General features: G+C 41.2%; 1 protein-coding gene across 1 annotated transcript in view; it reads right to left on the minus strand.

Moving 5' to 3' along the window:
* Positions 1–8,056: 8,056 nt before the first annotated feature.
* Positions 8,057–18,192, minus strand: part of GPR139 (G protein-coupled receptor 139) — a 42,584-nt gene continuing 32,448 nt past the window's right edge. Inside the window, exon 2 of the mRNA XM_011931865.1 lies at positions 8,057–9,241. Within this exon, the coding sequence (XP_011787255.1) occupies positions 8,307–9,241 (935 nt within the window). The 3' untranslated portion in view covers positions 8,057–8,306. The remainder of the gene's footprint in view (positions 9,242–18,192) is intronic.

Here is an 18,192-nt window from a genome sequence, read left to right on the forward strand (position 1 = left end):
AGAAGCACAAGCAATTATTTTAAAGGGCCAATGCCTAAGCTGGAGAAGGAACAAGAGTTAAAAATCTCTTGTGTATTAAAAGCATTTGTAAAATAATGATGTTGAAAATATTTTTGAAGATTGTGAAAGAAAGTTAAAAAATAATTATGCGTCTTTTTAAATGCAACGCTGCTGGTAGACCCTGTATTATTTTATCTGCCATCTTGTAGGGCTAATGCTCTGCCAGATATCATCAGACACATGAGTTGGGTTATGAAATAGAACCATACAGTATTATGCACTGATGATTTCTGACTCCTCATTAATGGAACTAGGAGATGACTTTAGCCTAAATATCAAGCTTGGATGATGAAAAGGCTAATGGGGCCAAATTGCAAATTCAGGAGAGAGAGTGTGGAATGTCAACAACAGCATGTCAAAGTGGCCTGAACTGAAGTGGCTCTTGGAGTCAGACAGAACTGAACTTGAATACCAACTCATGAATTACTCACTGTGACCTTGAGTATATTTAATTTAATCCCCATGAGATTCAGTTTTCTCATCTGGATAATGGAGGTAACAACACTGTCTTTCAAGAATTGTGAAGATTAAGTGCTGTAAGAAGATCACATCAGTTTCTTACTTCAAACTTTTCAATGGCTTCCCACCAAATTCCTTTTTAGGGACCACAAAGCTCTACACGTGATATGGTTTGGCTCTGTGTCCCCATTCGAATCTCATCTTGTAGCTCCCATAATTCTCATGTGTTGTGGGAGGAACCCGGTGGGAGATGACTGAATTATGGGGCAGGTCTTTCCCATGCTGTTCTCATGATAGTGAATGGGTCCCACGAGACACAATGGTTTTAAAAACAGGAGTTGCCCTGCACAAGCTCTCTTTTTGCCTGCCACCATCCATGTAAGGTGTGACTTGCTCCTCCTTGCTTTCTGCCATGATTGTGAGGCTTCCCCAGCCATGTGGAACTGTGAGTTCTCCATTAAACTTCTTTCCTTTGTAAATTGCCTAGTCTCGGGTATGCCTTTATCAGTAGCATGAAAACTGACTAACACAACATGATTCAGCTCCTCCTCATCCCTTCCTTCTTTTGTTCCATACCACTCTACCCCTGGATCACTAGGTTTCAGCAATATTAATCTTCTAATTGTTCCATGGGCACCCAAGTTTATTCCAATCTCAAGGCTTTTGTACTCTCTGACCCCCTTGCCTAGCATGCTCTTTTTATGACTGTCTCCTTTTAATTTGGATTTCAGTTCTGTCATCACCTTCTCAAATAAACCTTCCTTGACTCATGTATCTAGGGTCATTTCTGCCTGACCTTAGTCACTTACAATTATTTATTTCTGACACTTACTTATCACTCCTTGAAATGATCTTATTTGCTTTCTTATGTACTATCTTTCTCATTACAAGGTAAGCGCCAAAAGGTCAGGGGTCTTATCTATCTTGTTCATTAATGAATCACTATGCCTAGAATAGATCTTGACACATAGTGTATTTCAATAAATATTAGTCAAATAAATAAATGACTAGAGAAGTGCCTGGGACTTGTTAAATGAGTGCCTACTCTCTTGACTCTTTTCATCTCCACCCCTAAAGATGTTCAAGGTGACAGCCTGGTCATTGGAGATGCTCAGGAATAATATAAGAAACTTCTGGCCAGGTGCGGCAGCTCATGCCTGTAACCCTAGCACTTTGGGAGCTGAGATGGGTGGATCACTTGAGGTCAGGAGCTCGAGACAAGCCTGGCCAATATGGTGAAACCCTGTCTCTACTAAAAATCAGCCGGGTGTAATGGCACATGTCTGTAGTCCCAGCTACTTGGGAGGCAGAGGCAGGAGAATTGCTTGAACCTGGGAGGTGGAGGTTGCAGTGAGCTGTGAGCTGAGATCATGCCACTGCCCTCTAGCCTAGGCAACAGAGCAAGACTCTGTCTCAAAAATAATAATAATACAAAAGAATAATATAAGAAGTTTCTAACCATGAAGGTTTAGAGCAAGCTTGCAGAGGTATATAATCTATTCTGTATTTCTGGGAACTGTACAGAAAGATCATTGGAAAAAGGATCTACTAACGACTAGGTTGTGTAGCTTTGGGTGAGGGGCTCTTTCGGGCCTTAGCTTTCTTTTTTGATCTTTGAGTGAAATAGTCTCTAAGATCCTCTGTAGCTTTCTAATGGTTCTGTGATAGTAAAAGAAGAATCTAACCTTTGTGGTTATTCTGCGATTGCTTCCTGTCTCACTTTATTATTCTTCACTGTCTTGTGCCCTGGGATCTTCCCACTGTGGACTGCACCACCTGCTGTCTTTTACTGGCTGGCTACTGTTTGAACTTGGCCAGTGGGAGGCATCAGCATGATATCAGAGGTAAGGAAGAGAGAGGCATTCCTTCCACTCTGGCATTGTATTTCTGACTGTGGTGTGGCCCCTTCTTGCTGGAAGGTCCCTCCTCTAAGGCTCTAGACCTCACTGAGGTCCACTAACATCCTTTCCTCTCATTGCTTCATTAGGAGAGGTAAAGCTTCCTGTTATTTAGGAGAGGTAAAGCTTCCTGTTATTTCTAGTTCCAAGGTACCTCAACAGCTAATGGAAAGTTTCCTCACAGGAAGCTTCACCTCTCACAAGTTCCCCTAATCTTGCTCAAGCCATTGTTAGCAGATTTTTGGTTAAAGTCATTTCATGAAACCATCTGATCGAGATTTGGTTCCTTGTAAGACTCTGATCGACAACCCATTTTGAAATATGTCCAGAAAAGCAGATTCTAAGAACTTCCACTGAAAATCGTTTGTGGTGTTAATAGACATTTCTATAATGATTTCTTCTTTGGGTTTAATCTGGAACTCTCATACTGCAGTTGAAGTCTCACATTCTCTTGTTCCATCTCCAGTGGAGAGAAATGTCATTCTGCCATTCTCTCGGTAACAAAGCTCCAAAGACATAGCAACTCCTCATGCAGAGTTGATGAGAAGACATCTCTCTTCCCTGTGGCCCTATTTACTCATTTTAAATCAGAACATTCCCCTCCTCTGCTTTTTTTTTTTTTTTTTTTTTTTTTTTTTTTTTTTTTTGGCATGACAGTGGCACATTCTGCCAATAAGCCCAGGAAATTCACAGTATCTACTTATCCCAGTAGACACGAGCCTCTTATCCACCTTGTTGTGTCTGGCAAGTACATGGGATTAATTGCACAGTCTCCAAAGAGGCCGGACTATCACATTTAGCTGAGTGCACTAATAAAAGGATTATTATTTAATGGTTCAACCTCCTTCAACTCTCCTTTATCCTGCCTCCCTGAATTGGAGGACAAAATTAATAAGGCTGCTGTGACCATGCCCAACGGCCTCTGTTTGCCACCCTTTCAGCAAATTCTTTGCTTTTCTGCACTTCCCCCTCAACTCCGAAGTGACTTTTATTCTCCAAGTTGATGCAAAGATGGATTGTGACAATAGTTTGTGGGTGGCTGTCAGAATTGATGGTGGTTTGTGTGGGAAAATGCATAGCAAGTTTGAGAGCTATGGTTAGGATTCCACATAGAGTCAGTTAAAAAAAAAGTTCTACTCACAAGGAAAGGTCAAGCTGAGAGTTTTAATTATGAGGCTGTTATAATATATATATCATGCTTGGATGATCTGGGTTTGAAGAGTTGCAAAATTATGCAATATACTCAACTCTAAAATGGGCATAAAAACAATGTGATGTTTTGAGGTAATGACTTAGAATTTTGCAAAGAAGGTAATGAGTTGAAGTGAAAAGGATGGAGTGTTGAGTGACCTGGGTTCCACTCAGGCCCAGCTCATTCACCTCTTTGGGCCTAGCATCCTCACCAGTAAAATGATGTACAATTGGAGGCTTTTTAAAAAACTCTGCTACTAATAATCACTTTATAAGTTACCTACTGGAATTGTAATTAGCTCCATTTTATGGAAAGAAAATTGAGACACAGAGAGAGATTGAGAACATTGTTTAAGTTCACACAGCCAGCAAAGTTATAGCCTGTAATAACTGACTCCAAATCTTGGGTTCCAGACTATCAGAGTTTCTACATACCTTGAAGGCAACTGGAAAAAATTTAAATTGTGCACCATTTTCTAGATGAGGATAGTCCTTAGGAAATCTCCAAGGACTTGCTCTAGGCCATTCATCTAGTAAATGGTAGAATGGGACATGAACTTGTGACTGTCTGGCATCAAAGCCTAAGCTCTTAGACATGATGCTAGATTTCCAGTTATGATTATTAATACATCCATCACTGTCTCAAAGATGTATGGAGGATATGATCAGAAGAGAATTCAGATTTATACCCAGTAAACTACCTAATTTAGGATTATAGGGAACAGAGTTCAGTGGTCTTAAATTCTGAAGTATATCTGCTAACCAGGAGGCAGGTGGAACTCTGGTTTTATTCTAGCACCCAGCACAATGTATAAGAAAGATGTCCACTTAAATGTTAAATGTTTTAACCAGCATTGTGCAATTTGGAGGATATCATACTTACTGAAATGAACCAGGCACAGAAAGAAAAATACTATATGATTTCACTTACATGTGGAATCCAAAAGAATCAAACTCATAGAAGTAGAGAGTAAAATGATGGTTACCAGAGGCTGGAAGTAGGTGAGAAGCAGGGAATGAGAGATGTTTGTCAAAGGGCACAAAGTCTGTTAGATGGAAGAAACAAATTTTGAGATCTACTGCATAGCAGGTTGAGTGAGTCAGTAACAATGTATATTTCAAAATAACTAAGATAATAAATTTCAAAGTTCTCACCACAAAAAAATGATAAGTGAAGTGACAGATGTGTTAATTTAGCCTGATTTAATTATTCCACATTGTATACATATATCAAAACATCACATTGTATCCCATAAATGTATACAATTATGATTTATCAATTAAAAATAATAATAAAAATCACATACTGCAATTGCTTGAACATAGATGCAAATACCAAACACCAAGTGCGCACCATATTAGAATTTATTATAATACAAACAAATCCAAACACAATATATAATCTAATTAAGAAAATATGAACATTTGCTTTTTTTCTATGGTAACTTTCTATTCCATTCTTTGAACTGGAATAGCCAACATTAGAGTCTTTTATTCACATCTAGTAGGCTCCCCATGTTGAACCAGGAGGTACCAACTGTGCAAAGTGATCTTTTCCAATAGCAGGGTGTTGGCAACACACAAGTTCATGCCCACTCCGGTCTGTCTTTTATGGTTTGTCTGTCATTCCCCTCATTTCCTTCCCCATGAGACATTTCAGCCATCAAGTTGTTCAATAAAAAGACACAGCATGGTGGTGCGTATCATCATTGCAATGTCCAACCAAGGACACAAATCATGTAGCAAGAGAGAAGCTAGTTAACCGTCTTTGAAAGAGGCACCACAAAAACCCAGGATAAGGCAATTGCTTTAGTGCCACCAGCAGCAGCCGTTTACATGACAGGCTTCAAAATTCAAGGCTTTATTGTTAAAACTGGCCTGAAAGAAAAGGCTTACAGGTTTTTAAAGTTTTAAAGTTAAAAAAACCCATTTCATGATGTCCAAAATTATTACTATAAATAATAATAAATTAAAAGTCCTTAGACAATTTGAAATAAATTTTAAGAGATATGTATCAACCTAACCCAATGGGCATTCATTTGCATTTTAAGCAGAAGACAGCAATTCACTAGAGTGCCTTCGAGAATTGGACCTCTTTTAAATATCATTTAGCAAAATATAAAATATATTCAGAAGAAAAGAGATCACAATACTACATGGTAGAGCCTCTATCATCAAGAGAAGTAATAAATTAAAGTGTCAGAGGAAAATGTTCCCAATGCACACCCAGTGTCTAAACATCAACAATTAATTGTTACATACAATTAAAAATGTGGAGCAGAGAGCATGGAGAATCACATACATAAATTCCATTTTATGTACATTCTCAAAAAGGAATTGCTTAACCTTTGTAGATATTGCACTTTGACTCATTCATGTATAGCTCAGACTAGCATTTTTCAGAGCTAGGTGTTTAAAAAATAAATAAATAAATATGTTTATATATATCTATATATATTCAGTATAGGTAGCCTTTGGTCAATGTCCATTCATGAGGGGGTGTGGTGGAATTGCATCATACACACATTTAATCAATACATGTTCAATTACACGTGCTTGGCAAAAAAGAGACAGAGAGAAATGCAATTTAAGGGAGGTGAGAGAATCTGCTTACCATGCCACTCAATGAGCATATGCCCTGGGGAGCGTGGGAGATGGGAGATTTGTCCCTCAGTCAGACGACTTCCATGAACTTCTTTCAGTGGAAGCATCTTGATGCACCAGGGTGGTCCTAATGTTCTCAGATACATTAGAATCACACAATATGGTCCCTAAATGAGAGCCAATTTTGCCTTGTCATCAACCAGATAAACAACAACTTGTTCCAGTGCTAGAGAAAAACTTAGCTGTGTTAGGTTTTGAAAGCAGTGGAATATAATCTCCAACATGGCTCTGTTTTGAGGATCTTTTGCAAAGGTAACTTTGGCTCTGTAAGGTTTTATCTTTTGCACTGACTTTAGAATCTAATCCTTGGCTCTGATGAAATTCTATTGCAATCCTTTGAAAGGGGTAAGAATTAGGATCATCAGGACTAATATAACCTAAGTTTATATTGAGCTAGTATTGACAGCATTGGCTGAAGTTTAGGGTTTGTGTTGCCGTGGGGCCTTTTCTTACCCCATTCATTTATTGCAAATTCCCTTTAAAAAGATAGACACGTCTTCCAACTTAGGGACAAAATGCAGTAAAAATCCAGCCTGAGGAACTAAGTATTCCAGGTGGACTGTCTGCTGTTTGTTTGGTCACCAAAAATATCATGTAATTTCAAAGTCATTTTGGCAGATTTATTCCAAAACAGGGATGAATTCGAATACTGGGAGTCAGAGAGAAGTTTAAAAAAAAAAAAAAAAAGAAAAGCTAAATAAGAGGAATATAATCGTGTGTGTGTGTGTGTGTGTGTGTGTGTGGTGCACACATAAGTAGCAATTTCCAGGGATGCCCCTATTTATTACATCCTGGAAGTGTTCTTGCCTTGGACAGGCAAGGGTAGAATAAATAAACACACTTATATTTTATCATTTTACAAAGGATCTGGGTTAAATAGCTTTACCAAGAACTGGCACCACCCTTTTAAGCCATGTGCGTCAAAGGGCAGACAAGGCGTCAGCATGGGCACCTTTTGTGTCTGTGTTTGTGGCGAAATGGCAATGCCAGCTGGGCTGTGAGGCAGAGCTGAGAACACCTCCTCTCATACCCGCAGAGCTGCAGTTCCTGACCCTTGAATATTAAATTCAGTTCGGAAGTCACTTCAAATAAAACAATTTGGTGAGGGCCTCAGCAAGCGAGGAGACAGGGTTGGCAACTCGACAGGCTTGAGCTTCTCTAGGAAGCTGGAGTGATACCATAACAAGAAGCAATTTTGAGTAACAGGATCGTATGCAGCTGACACAGGGATGGGTTGAAACAATGGCAAGTGTGGGCTTATTTTTTTGTTTTTCTGGGCTCAAGAATTCCTCCTTTCCCCCTGCGTACCAGGCAGGGTCTTTGTTTTGGAGGAGATAGAGAAAATCTATACATAATGATAAATAGAAAACTGCCTCTTAGACCCCAGGTTTGAGGTCACAGCTGTGTGGGTTTGGAGATTTCCTGAAGAAGCTCTGGCCAGAGTTTGGGTGGGATCCAATACTCTTCTATTCCCACAGTGTCATTCTGAAGCTAGGAGTGCCAGGGCCACTTCAAGACCACAACCCTCTCTAGGACAAAGGGCACCTTGAAAAAAATCCTGAAACGGTCATTATTGTTAGCTCCTGGGAACAGCACAGGGAAGTGATGAACGACCTCAGCTCTTCGAAGAAGAGTGCAGGCTCAGCTACGTGCTACTGGGGTTTGGTAAGTTACATAAATGAAGGGTTCCCAGTGACTGTGGATGGTACCAGGGTGAAATCACAGACTATTTCTCTACTTTGTGTCCTAACTGGTCACAGGATGATGACACAAGCTCCAATGGCATCTTCAAACTGGTAGGAACTTTCGCTGTCAATGCGACTCTGTGAAAATAAATGCATAAGTAAAAACAAATTTCATGCTCTCCTTTCTTCTCTTCCATCTCTTCTCATCTACCAGTCTGAGAATTGCCCAGTCTGCCGGAAACAGGAAATCGGATTAGCACTCTTAAGGAGAGCTGCTCAGCCATAGGATGGGACACCTTCCCATCTGGAAATGGATTAGACAAAGGCAGTAGTTGCCACACCTAGGGAATCATGGGGATACTTTTATAGGTTTTCCATTTTTGTCATACTGGTACACCAGCATCTTGATGCAGTGTGAGTTTGCCGGCGAGATCCAGGGGCTACTTGTTATGGAAAAGTTATGATTGGTGTAGAACTGTACAGGTTGCTTCTGGCACTTGAAGAAGGCCTTGAGCGTGGCGGCTGCCATGGTGCGGAACCGCTTGCTGATGAAGCAATAGAGGAAGAAGTTGATGGCTGTGTTCAGAAGGGCTAGCATGTTGGCAATGTCGGACATGATGTGCACCAGCCAGCGGTTCTGGATGGGCGCCCCATAGAGGTGGTAAAGAATCATGATGATGCGGGGGGCCCAAAGTGTGGCAAAGATGGAGGTAATGGTGAACAAGATGGCGGTGGTCTTCCCCGTGGAGTAGCCACGGAGACGAAAATTGCTCTTCCTCCTGAGCTTGTACACAATGATTGAGTTCAAGATGAAGAAGATGGAGCAGGGCACCAGGTAGACGGTGAAGCAGTGGATCCAGATGAGGACATGATGCACAGAGGTGCTGATGTAGTCTTCAGTCCAGATGTTGGGCCACCAGTAATAGGGGATGCTGGTCAGGAAGCAGGTGATGTAAACACTTACAATGACTTTCCGGGTGCGTGCTGGGTATGAGACCGTGTGGTACTTGAGTGGGTGGCAGACAGCGATATACCTGTCAATGGTTAATGGAACAGTAATCCATATGGAGGTGTGGATGGATGAGAATTCCAGCACTTCTATGATCTTGTCAGGGACCTGAGGCATCTGCATGTTCAAGATGAAATCTTCCAACAGGAAGTCCACAAACACTATGAAAAAGAGGACCAAGATGTCGGCAGCAGCGAGTGCCAAGAGATAGTTGTAGGAGGATTTCTGCCTTCTTGCCACCAGCTGGGAGAGGATGATCACTGTCAAGATATTTGCTGTGGAGAGAAGAAAAACTGGTTTAGCTCTGAAGCAAAGATGACTTCATTGGCTCTTATGGGGGCCCTAGCATATTTTATTGTTCACTCCCATGGAAGTCAAAATGATTGAATCAATGCTTTTGAGGGACAACCTCGGCATTACAAATAGCACCTCATACAAACACGTGGATACTATTTTAAAGTTATACTTATATTCTAACACAACCATGAGAGGAGGTGCCTCCATTCCCCTCATCTTAGAAATGAAACTGGGGCTCTGAGAGCCTCACACAGCCATGAGAGGAGGTGCCGCCATTCTCCTCACACAGCCATGAGTGGTGTTGCCGCCATTTTCCTCACACAACAATGGGAGGTGGTGCCACCATTCTCTCCACACGACTGTGAGAGGTGGTGCTGCCATTATCCTCATCTTAGGAATGAAGCTGGGGCTCTGAGAGACTCACAAAACCATGAGAGGTGGTGTTGCCATTCTCCTCACACAACTGTGAGAGGTGGAGTCACCATTCTCCTCACACAACCATGAGAGGTGATGCCGGAGTTCTCTTCACACAACCGTGAGAGGTGAAGCCGCCATTCTCTTCACACAACTGTGAGAGGTGGTGCCGCCATTCTCCTCACACAACTGTGAGAGGTGGTGCTGCCATTATCCTCATCTTAGGAATGAAACTGGGGCCCTGAGAGTTTAAGCAACTTGCTTAGAGCCACACAGTTGATAATTCATGGTGATAGGATCTCCTGATCCCAAATCTCATGCCTTTCTTTTGTTCAGTTGCATGAAGAATTTGGGGCTGAGGTGGCATTTCCTGCTATATGTGTTCAGGAAACAGACGGGACCATATCACCTCTTAAGAACCTCTTCAGAGGCCGGGCGTGGTGGCTCAAGCCTGTAATCCCAGCACTTTGGGAGGCCGAGACGGGCGGATCACGAGGTCAGGAGATCAAGACCATCCTGGCTAACACGGTGAAACCCCATCTCTACTAAAAAATACAAAAAACTAGCCGGGTGAGGTGGCAGGCGCCTGTAGTCCCAGCTACTCGGGAGGCTGAGGCAGGAGAATGGCGTAAACCCGGGAGGCGGAGCTTGCAGTGAGCTGAGATCCGGCCACTGCACTCCAGCCTGGGCCACAGAGCGAGACTCCATCTCAAAAAAAAAAAAAAAAAAAAAAAAAAAAAAAGAAAGAACCTCTTCAGAGCTTCGATTTTAGGATCTTTCCTTTTTAAGTAGATTTAAAATTGGAGGTGCAGAGAAGATTGTGACCTTCAGATTAATTTAAAAATAAATTGCATTTATTTTTGGAATAGGTAATCCATATACACATACATAATCAAAAATAATAACAAGGAGAAGTACATTTTCCTTCTATTCTTGTTCTCCAATCATCAAAATTCCCCTCCCTCAGGAAAACTACAGTTAATAAATAATCTATACTTATATATGTCCATGTAGTGTGCATGTATCAGGTTGGCAAAACCGCAATTACTTTTGCACCAACCTCATATATAGTTTTTGCATAAACAGCAGCAATGTATTATTTTTTGTGAGGTCATATTTGTTTTGAAAATACATCTATATAATTTCTGATCAGTTTTTTTAAAAAGTCTGTCTGAATTAAGCATGTTTAGAAAGTCATTAGGGACTCACTCCAAAATGATATTCCAATGGATAATATCTAGAAGTCATTCTACACGTTTATTTTCATTCATTCTCACAATCAACCCTGAAATTTGAACACTGATAATGCTATTTTGCAAGCTAAGTTCTCAGAAAGCTTATATGCCTTGTCTGAAGTCCAATGGCAGACCTAGAATCCAGATCTCTCTCTCAGTCTCTCTCTGTCTCTCTCCCTTTCTTGGTAGCCATTTAAAATGTTATACGAAATGTTCACAAGTAAAAATGTCTTATAATAAACACACCTGCAAAATCTGGTGTACTCATCACTCAGATTTAACAAATTTTAACATTTTGCCATGTTTACTTCAGCTTTCTTTAAAGAAAGAAATGACACTATAGATACAGTCGAAGTCTCCTCTGAAGAAGCTCTGTTCTCATTCTTTTCCATCTTCTTTCTCTAGATGCAACCACCATGCTTCAGGCTGTGTGCAGTGTCCAGTGCCAAGTCTACATAGTCTTTCTTTCTTTCTTTTTTAGATACAGGGTCTTGCTATGTTGCCCTGATTGGAGTGCAGTGGCTATTCACAGGTGCAATCATGGTGCTTTACAGCTTTGAACTCCAGGGCTCAAGTGACCCTCGCACCTTAGCCTCCTAAGTAGCTGGGACTACAGGTGCACATCACTGTGCCCAGCCTTTTGCTTTCTTTTATACTGAAACTGCCGTTCTATACACTGATTTTGTCATTCAACATTGTATTTCTGAGACCCATTTTTGTTGCTACACGAAGATCTAGTTCACCCATTTGAATGCCTACATAGCATTCTGCTGTAGGAACTTACTGATTTATTTATTTCTTTATAATTTATTATATTAAATATGTTCATTCTTTTAAATTGGTTCCAGGATTTTGCTGTTATAAACCAAAGTTAATGTCTTGACATGACTTTCCATGAGAAGTACTTATATATGAAAGTTTATCTGGTGGAATGTATACATGGAAGTGTATTTATTATGTTTTAGAGTATGTGCATCCACATCTTTAACAGATACTGCTGAATTGCTTTGTAAAATTTTACTAATTTAGATTCCCAACAGCAGAATATGAGAATTCCAGTTGCTCCATATCCTCTCAGTATTACCATTTTTTTTTTGAAGTCTATGCTGTTCTCATTCTTGTCCAAAGCACTTTGAAACAACATTTTGAAGTGGGAGAGAGTTAAGATACTGATTATATTAATTAGCCAGGATTCAAACCCAGGACCAACATCCATGCTCAAAATCAATCTGCAATATTGGTACTTATTCCCAGTGGGGTGGGGGTACCATGAAGATATGCTATACTGCACACAATGTAGAGAAAAATGGTGAATATGTCCTACTTAAGTCACTACTTAAGAAAAAATACCCACTAAAGCAAAGGTCTTTATATTTGTAAACTTGATATTTCAAAACTGCATTCATGCATTAAGTACCTATTCTGAGCTGTGTCCTGGGAGGGGATGGTGAACAAAATAGACATGGTCTGTTTAGCCTGCATGGAGCTTAGATTCTGTTAGGCAAGAAGAACATCAGCTGAAGAACCACGAAAGAAAATGCATTAACTGCAAGCTCTAGTGAATGCTATGAAGGAATGTTTTGGAGTGGGAATCAGAAAAATCTTTACTGAGATTTGGAAGACCAGGAAGAGGTTAAAAGGCAGAAAGCTTGGAAGGAGTAAGTGTTTCAAGCAAAGGAAACAGCGAGTGCAAAGGTTCTGAGGGGGAGAAATATGAAGAGTTCGGTTTATTAAGACAAAGAATATTTATATTAAATTCTGCTTGCTTTGTAAGCATTCTTGCATTTTATAGCTCTCTTTTATTAAACAGCCTTGTTGTGTTCTGTTGAAAAGCACTTCAGAATGTTTTATTCATCCAGAAATTTTTCCAAAAAGTATTTAGCATCTACTTTCTGTGGGCAAATGCCTGTGCATAGGCCTAAGGTAGATATACATTGGGTACTCTGGTGGATACCCCTGAAGTCTCTACTCAGAGAGTGGAGAAACATCATATAAGTGGTAAGTATTAAAGAGATAAATGAGAACACAGTGTACAGGAGCTGCTGGTGAATAGATAAAGAAAGGACAAAAGCTTTGGTGAAGGGTTCTGATTAAAGGCTTGGCTTGCAATCCCTGCTCCTCTGACCTAATCATATATAGTCAGAGCTTCATGGAACCCAAGCTGTAAAGAGGTTGAGGTCTAAAGGTCTATTGAATCAAGGGTATGGGAATCCAGTTGCTAAGAGTGTGGGATCTGCGGCTGGGCTGCCTGGGTGTTATTACCACCTTGTCTTTAGACAAGTTTATTCAATATTTCTGTGCCTCAGTTCCCTTCTTTATGAAATGGAGTGTATTAGTCTGTTCTTACACTGCCAATAAAGACAGTTCCAAGACTGGATAATTTACAAAGGAAAGGGGTTTAGTTGACTCACAGTTCCACCTGGCTGGGGAGGCTTCACAATCATGGCAGAAGGCTCATGAGGAGCAAAGTCACATGTGACATGGTGGCCGGCAAGAGCTTGTGCAGGGGAACTCCCCATTATAAAACCATCAGATCTCATGAGACTTATTCACTATCATGAGAAAAGCATGGCAAAGACATGGCCCCATGATTCAACTGCCTCCCACTGGGTCCCTCCTATGATACATGGGGATTATGGGAGCTACATTTCAAGATGAGATTTGGGTGGGAACACAGTCAAACCATATCATGGGGTTAATAAGACTATCCACCTCATAGGGTTGTTCTGAGGGTTAAGTGAGATAATTTCAATAAAGTGGTTAAAACAGTGTCTGGCATGTGGGAAGTGCTTAATGGATGGTAGCTATTGCCTGAGAGTCCATTCGTGCAACAAATATCAACTGGGCATTGACTATGCCAGGCATTGGATGAGGCATTGGAGATACAGGTATTAACAAAGTGGACAGATTCCCTTTTGCCATGGAGTTTATAGTATAATGAGGGAGACAGACAATAAACAAACACACACACAGAATGTCAGATGTGATACTAGGAAGAATAACACCAAGGGATGAGACAGATTCATGGGGTAGTAACTTTTAGATTAAAAGCAACATTTCAGTCCAATCAGGGATGAAGAGAAGGGAGGCCAGGTGCTGTGGCTCATGCCTGTAATCCTAGCACTTTGGGAGGTCGAGGGTGGTGGATCACTTGAGGTCAGGAGTTCCAGACCAGCCTGGCCAACATGGTGAAACCCCATCTCTACTAAAAATACAAAAATTAGCCAGATGTGGTGGTGGGTGCCTATAATCGCAGCTACTCAGGAGGCTGAGGCAGGAGAATCACTTGAATTCGGGAGGCGGAGGTTACAGTCAGCCGAGATTGCACCACTGCACTCCAGCCTGGATTACAGAGTGACATTCTGTCTCAGAAAAAAAAAAAAAGAGGAAAAAAGAAGGGATCTAGGGATCTGTCATACAAATACTTGTGGGAAGAAGATTCTAGGCAGTGGGACTGGCAAGTACAACAGCCTTGTGATGGGAATCAGCTTGTTATATTGATAGAACAGAGAGACATGAAAATGATTTCCCATTTTAGAGATGAGGAAACCAAGGCTGGCATTTTTACATAATTTGCTCAAAGTCACAAACAGAACAAGTAAGGGAGGCAGAGAAAAATGAAAATGGAGACCCCAGCTCTGTCTGACTTTCTGGCTTATTAGATTCTGCTTTGTTTATTTTCGGTCATAGAAAACGGTTCTCAACATAAATAATGCGATTCCTGTTCCTTAGGTTGCCCCTGACTTAGAAAAGTGCCATAATTTCTTGAAACCTCTTTTTTTCTTTTTGCTGAGACTGAGTTTCACTATTGTCGGCCAGGCTAGAGTGCAGTGATGCGATCTCAGCTCACTGCAACCTCCACCTCCCAGGTTCAAGCGATTCTCCTGCCTCAGCCTCCCGAGTAGCTGGGATTAGAGGCACGTGCCACCATGCCCAGCTATTTTTTTTTTTTTTTTTTTAAGTAGAGATGGGGTTTCACCATGTTGGCCAGGCTGGTCTCGAACTCCTGACCCCACGTGATCCACCAGCCTCAGCCTCCCAAAGTGCTGTAATTACAGGCGTGAGTCATCATACTCAGCCACAACCTCTTTTTTTCCTCCCCATCCATTAAACAATGCCTGCTTTCCCTTTCACATCCCTGCTTCCCAAGGAGGCAGGATGTATAAATGGCAGGGTGTCCCCAGAAAAAGTGCTATATATATATAAAAATCTATATATATATATTCTATATATATGTAAAAGTGCTCTCTCTCTCTATATATATATTCTATAGAGAGTGACTCTCCCACTTTTTCTTCCTCCCCAGCTGAACCCTGTTTGAAGTGTGGTGCTAAAAATTCTCCATATTGAAGCTCTTTGAAAGTATTCCAGCCCCATCTAATTAATGCTTTAAGTCAGGCAAGTCATCAACTCCAAGTGAAATTGCTAGGTATTCATATTTGACATTTCCTTAAGTTTCTAGTGATTACCTCTCTTGAGAAACTAACCCGCAGACACTGAGTTTCCCATTTCTTTTGTACAGGTAGATTTTCCCCCAAGGCAACATCAAGAGCATGTAGGAGATCGTTGGGGTGGGAGAAAGAAGTGTGAGCTGAGGAGACCCAGAGGGGAATGGTGCGGTGCCTGTGTATTGATTTTCTGAAAAAGAAGTGAAAAGGTAGAGTCTTCAACTCTTAAAAGCTTGACATTTGCTGTAACTCTCCATATTTAAAAATTCTTTCATTTCTACAGTGGCACATTTTCTCCAAAGGGAAAGAGTGGTGTTGACAGGGTCTGTGTGTATTTATAAGGGGTGAGTAAATGAAGAAACCAAAGTTCTCACTGCCTGAAATTCCATTTCTGAGCTTTCCTGTCAAACTAAGCCAGTGATTCCATTGTTGAGGAAACCCAACCAATCCCATCCAAGCAAGCCCCGCTGAACTTCACCACCAAAATGTCAATGCTTCTAAAAAGCAAATCCTTTCTGTCAATGGTGTCGTCGGACAGGTTTAAGTTCCTGGATAATAAAAAGCCCGTGTTTTGTGACTGCAAAGCTTCTTGGTTATATTCTTGAGGGAATTCATTTCCCGTATTTTGCAGCTTACTGTGCTCAAGCTTGGGAGGATTTGGGGAGTGGCTGAGAGAACAACGCAGGTTTTGTCGTCAGACCACACCACTGAATTGTCTGCTGGCCCAGAGAGAAAGGGTCAAGGTCTTCTAGAGGTATTTTCTGTGTCTGTGATGACTAAGGGGTCTCTGTAGGTTCCTTGGAAGAAGCAGCTCAACTGGGAGTTCTGAGTTTATATCTTTTAGTTCTGCTACATTGCCTTTTTCTTGTCTTTAAAAACTATTTTTTCAATTACAAAAGTAATATGCGCCTGTCAAAAATTAAACATTATATCAGTATCTAATAATAATAGTAATAGAATTTGCCTACTTTTATTGTGTATCCACTGTGCTCAGGGCACTTCTAAGCAACTTACATACAATATCTCACTTAATCTTCACAACTACCTTGTGTAGTGTAGTGGGTACCATGATTTAAAAGCCTTGAGGTTCAGAGAGGTTAAGTAACTTGTTTGAGATCACACAGCTAGGTGCTGAGCCAGGACATTAAACCAAACTGTTAAATGTATAAACTCAGGAGAGTTTATACATTTAATGACTACATTAGAAATTAGAAGGGGAAAGTCTGTCAAAATCCCATCTTGCATGGATAATGTATCAGCTAGCCTCATAGGTGGACCCTTGTGTATCATGCCCCCGGTAGACATTCCTCTATGTAGTCTCCATGCCTTGAGTTGGAGCTGGCACTGTAATTTACTTTTGACCAATACATTATGTCAGGACTGATACTGCATGACTTCTGAGGCTAGGTCATAAGTGGGTCTTTTGAACACATGCTCTTGCTATGCTCCTTCTTGGAACCCAGTTGCCTTTCTGTGAGAGGCACATGCCACTTAGGCCATGTGTAGGGCCTCTGATTGAAAGCCTCAGTAAAGCTCATGGCCAATATCAAGCATCCACTGTCATCCATGGGAATCAGCCATCGTGTATATCCAGTTCAGTAAAGGTCCCAAGTGAGTATAGTCCCACTGCTCACTGGCTGCAAATGCATGAAAGGCCAGAAGCAAGAACCACCCAGCAGAGCCCAGTCAGCCCAGGAACCATGACAAATAATCATAAATTGTTGCTTCTAGCCTCTTAAGTTTTGGGGTTTGCCATGCTGCAATAGATAACCAGAAGTTTGTTGGCCACTTGGTGTTTATATCTCCAGGATGCTTATATGCCCACAATAATAGCACAACTAGTAATAATAATTATCCCCACAAAATCAGATTATACAATAATGTTGTGCAACTTGATTTTTTTTTTTTTTTTTTTTTGACGGAGTCTTGCTCTGTCATCCAGGCTGGAGTGCAGTGGCCGGATCTCAGCTCACTGCAAGCTCCGCCTCCCAGGTTCACGCCATTCTCCTGCCTCAGCCTCCTGAGTAGCTGGGACTACAGGCGCCGCCACCTCGCCTGGCTGGTTTTTTGTAGTTTTTAGTAGAGACGGGGTTTCACCGTGTTAGCCAGGATGGTCTCGATCTCCTGACCTCGTGATCCGCCCGTCTCGGCCTCCCAAAGTGCTGGGATTACAGACTTGAGCCACCGCGCCCGGCCCGCAACTTTATTTTTTCACTTAGACATAAATAATAGATTTTTCCATATGTTAATGATATTCATGAAATATTCACCTATTGCTGGACGTTACTTATTATGACTATTTTTGTTACTATAAGCATTAAGTTCATGAAACATTTTTGTGCATTTCTTTTGGATAAATTCCCAAAAGTAGAAATGCTGGTTTAAAGGGTAACACACTTTTCTTCCCTCTTTCCCTCCTTTCTTCCACTTTCCTCGTATTCTCACTCCCTCTCTCCCTCCCCACTAAAGGCAGCTAAGAGAATTTGCAAGATGGAAAAGAGCTCAAGTTGGAGGCTACAAAAGGATTTAAGTTAGACATCAAGAAGAACTTTTTTGATTGCAATGGCAGTTATGTGAAGAAGAGCAGGCCACTCTTGAGCACAGTTGCTCAGTCCACAGGGGTCTTAAGAATAGGAAAGAGAATTGCCTATTTGGGATCATTAGATTCCTGGAGTGACCTTTTACAAATCCTAGTTCTCTGCATCCTAAATTTCTGAAAACAGAAGCCACTCACCCCTTTCAGTCACCATTCCCTGCGACTTAAAAGCATCTCTTCCTTTGCTTGAACCAGGGAGGCAGAGGTTGCAGCGAGCCGAGATCATGCCCCTGCAC

Source organism: Colobus angolensis, unplaced genomic scaffold (genome assembly GCF_000951035.1).
Source record: "Colobus angolensis palliatus isolate OR3802 unplaced genomic scaffold, Cang.pa_1.0 Scaffold92, whole genome shotgun sequence".
In the NCBI taxonomy this organism is placed as follows: Eukaryota; Metazoa; Chordata; class Mammalia; order Primates; family Cercopithecidae; genus Colobus; species Colobus angolensis.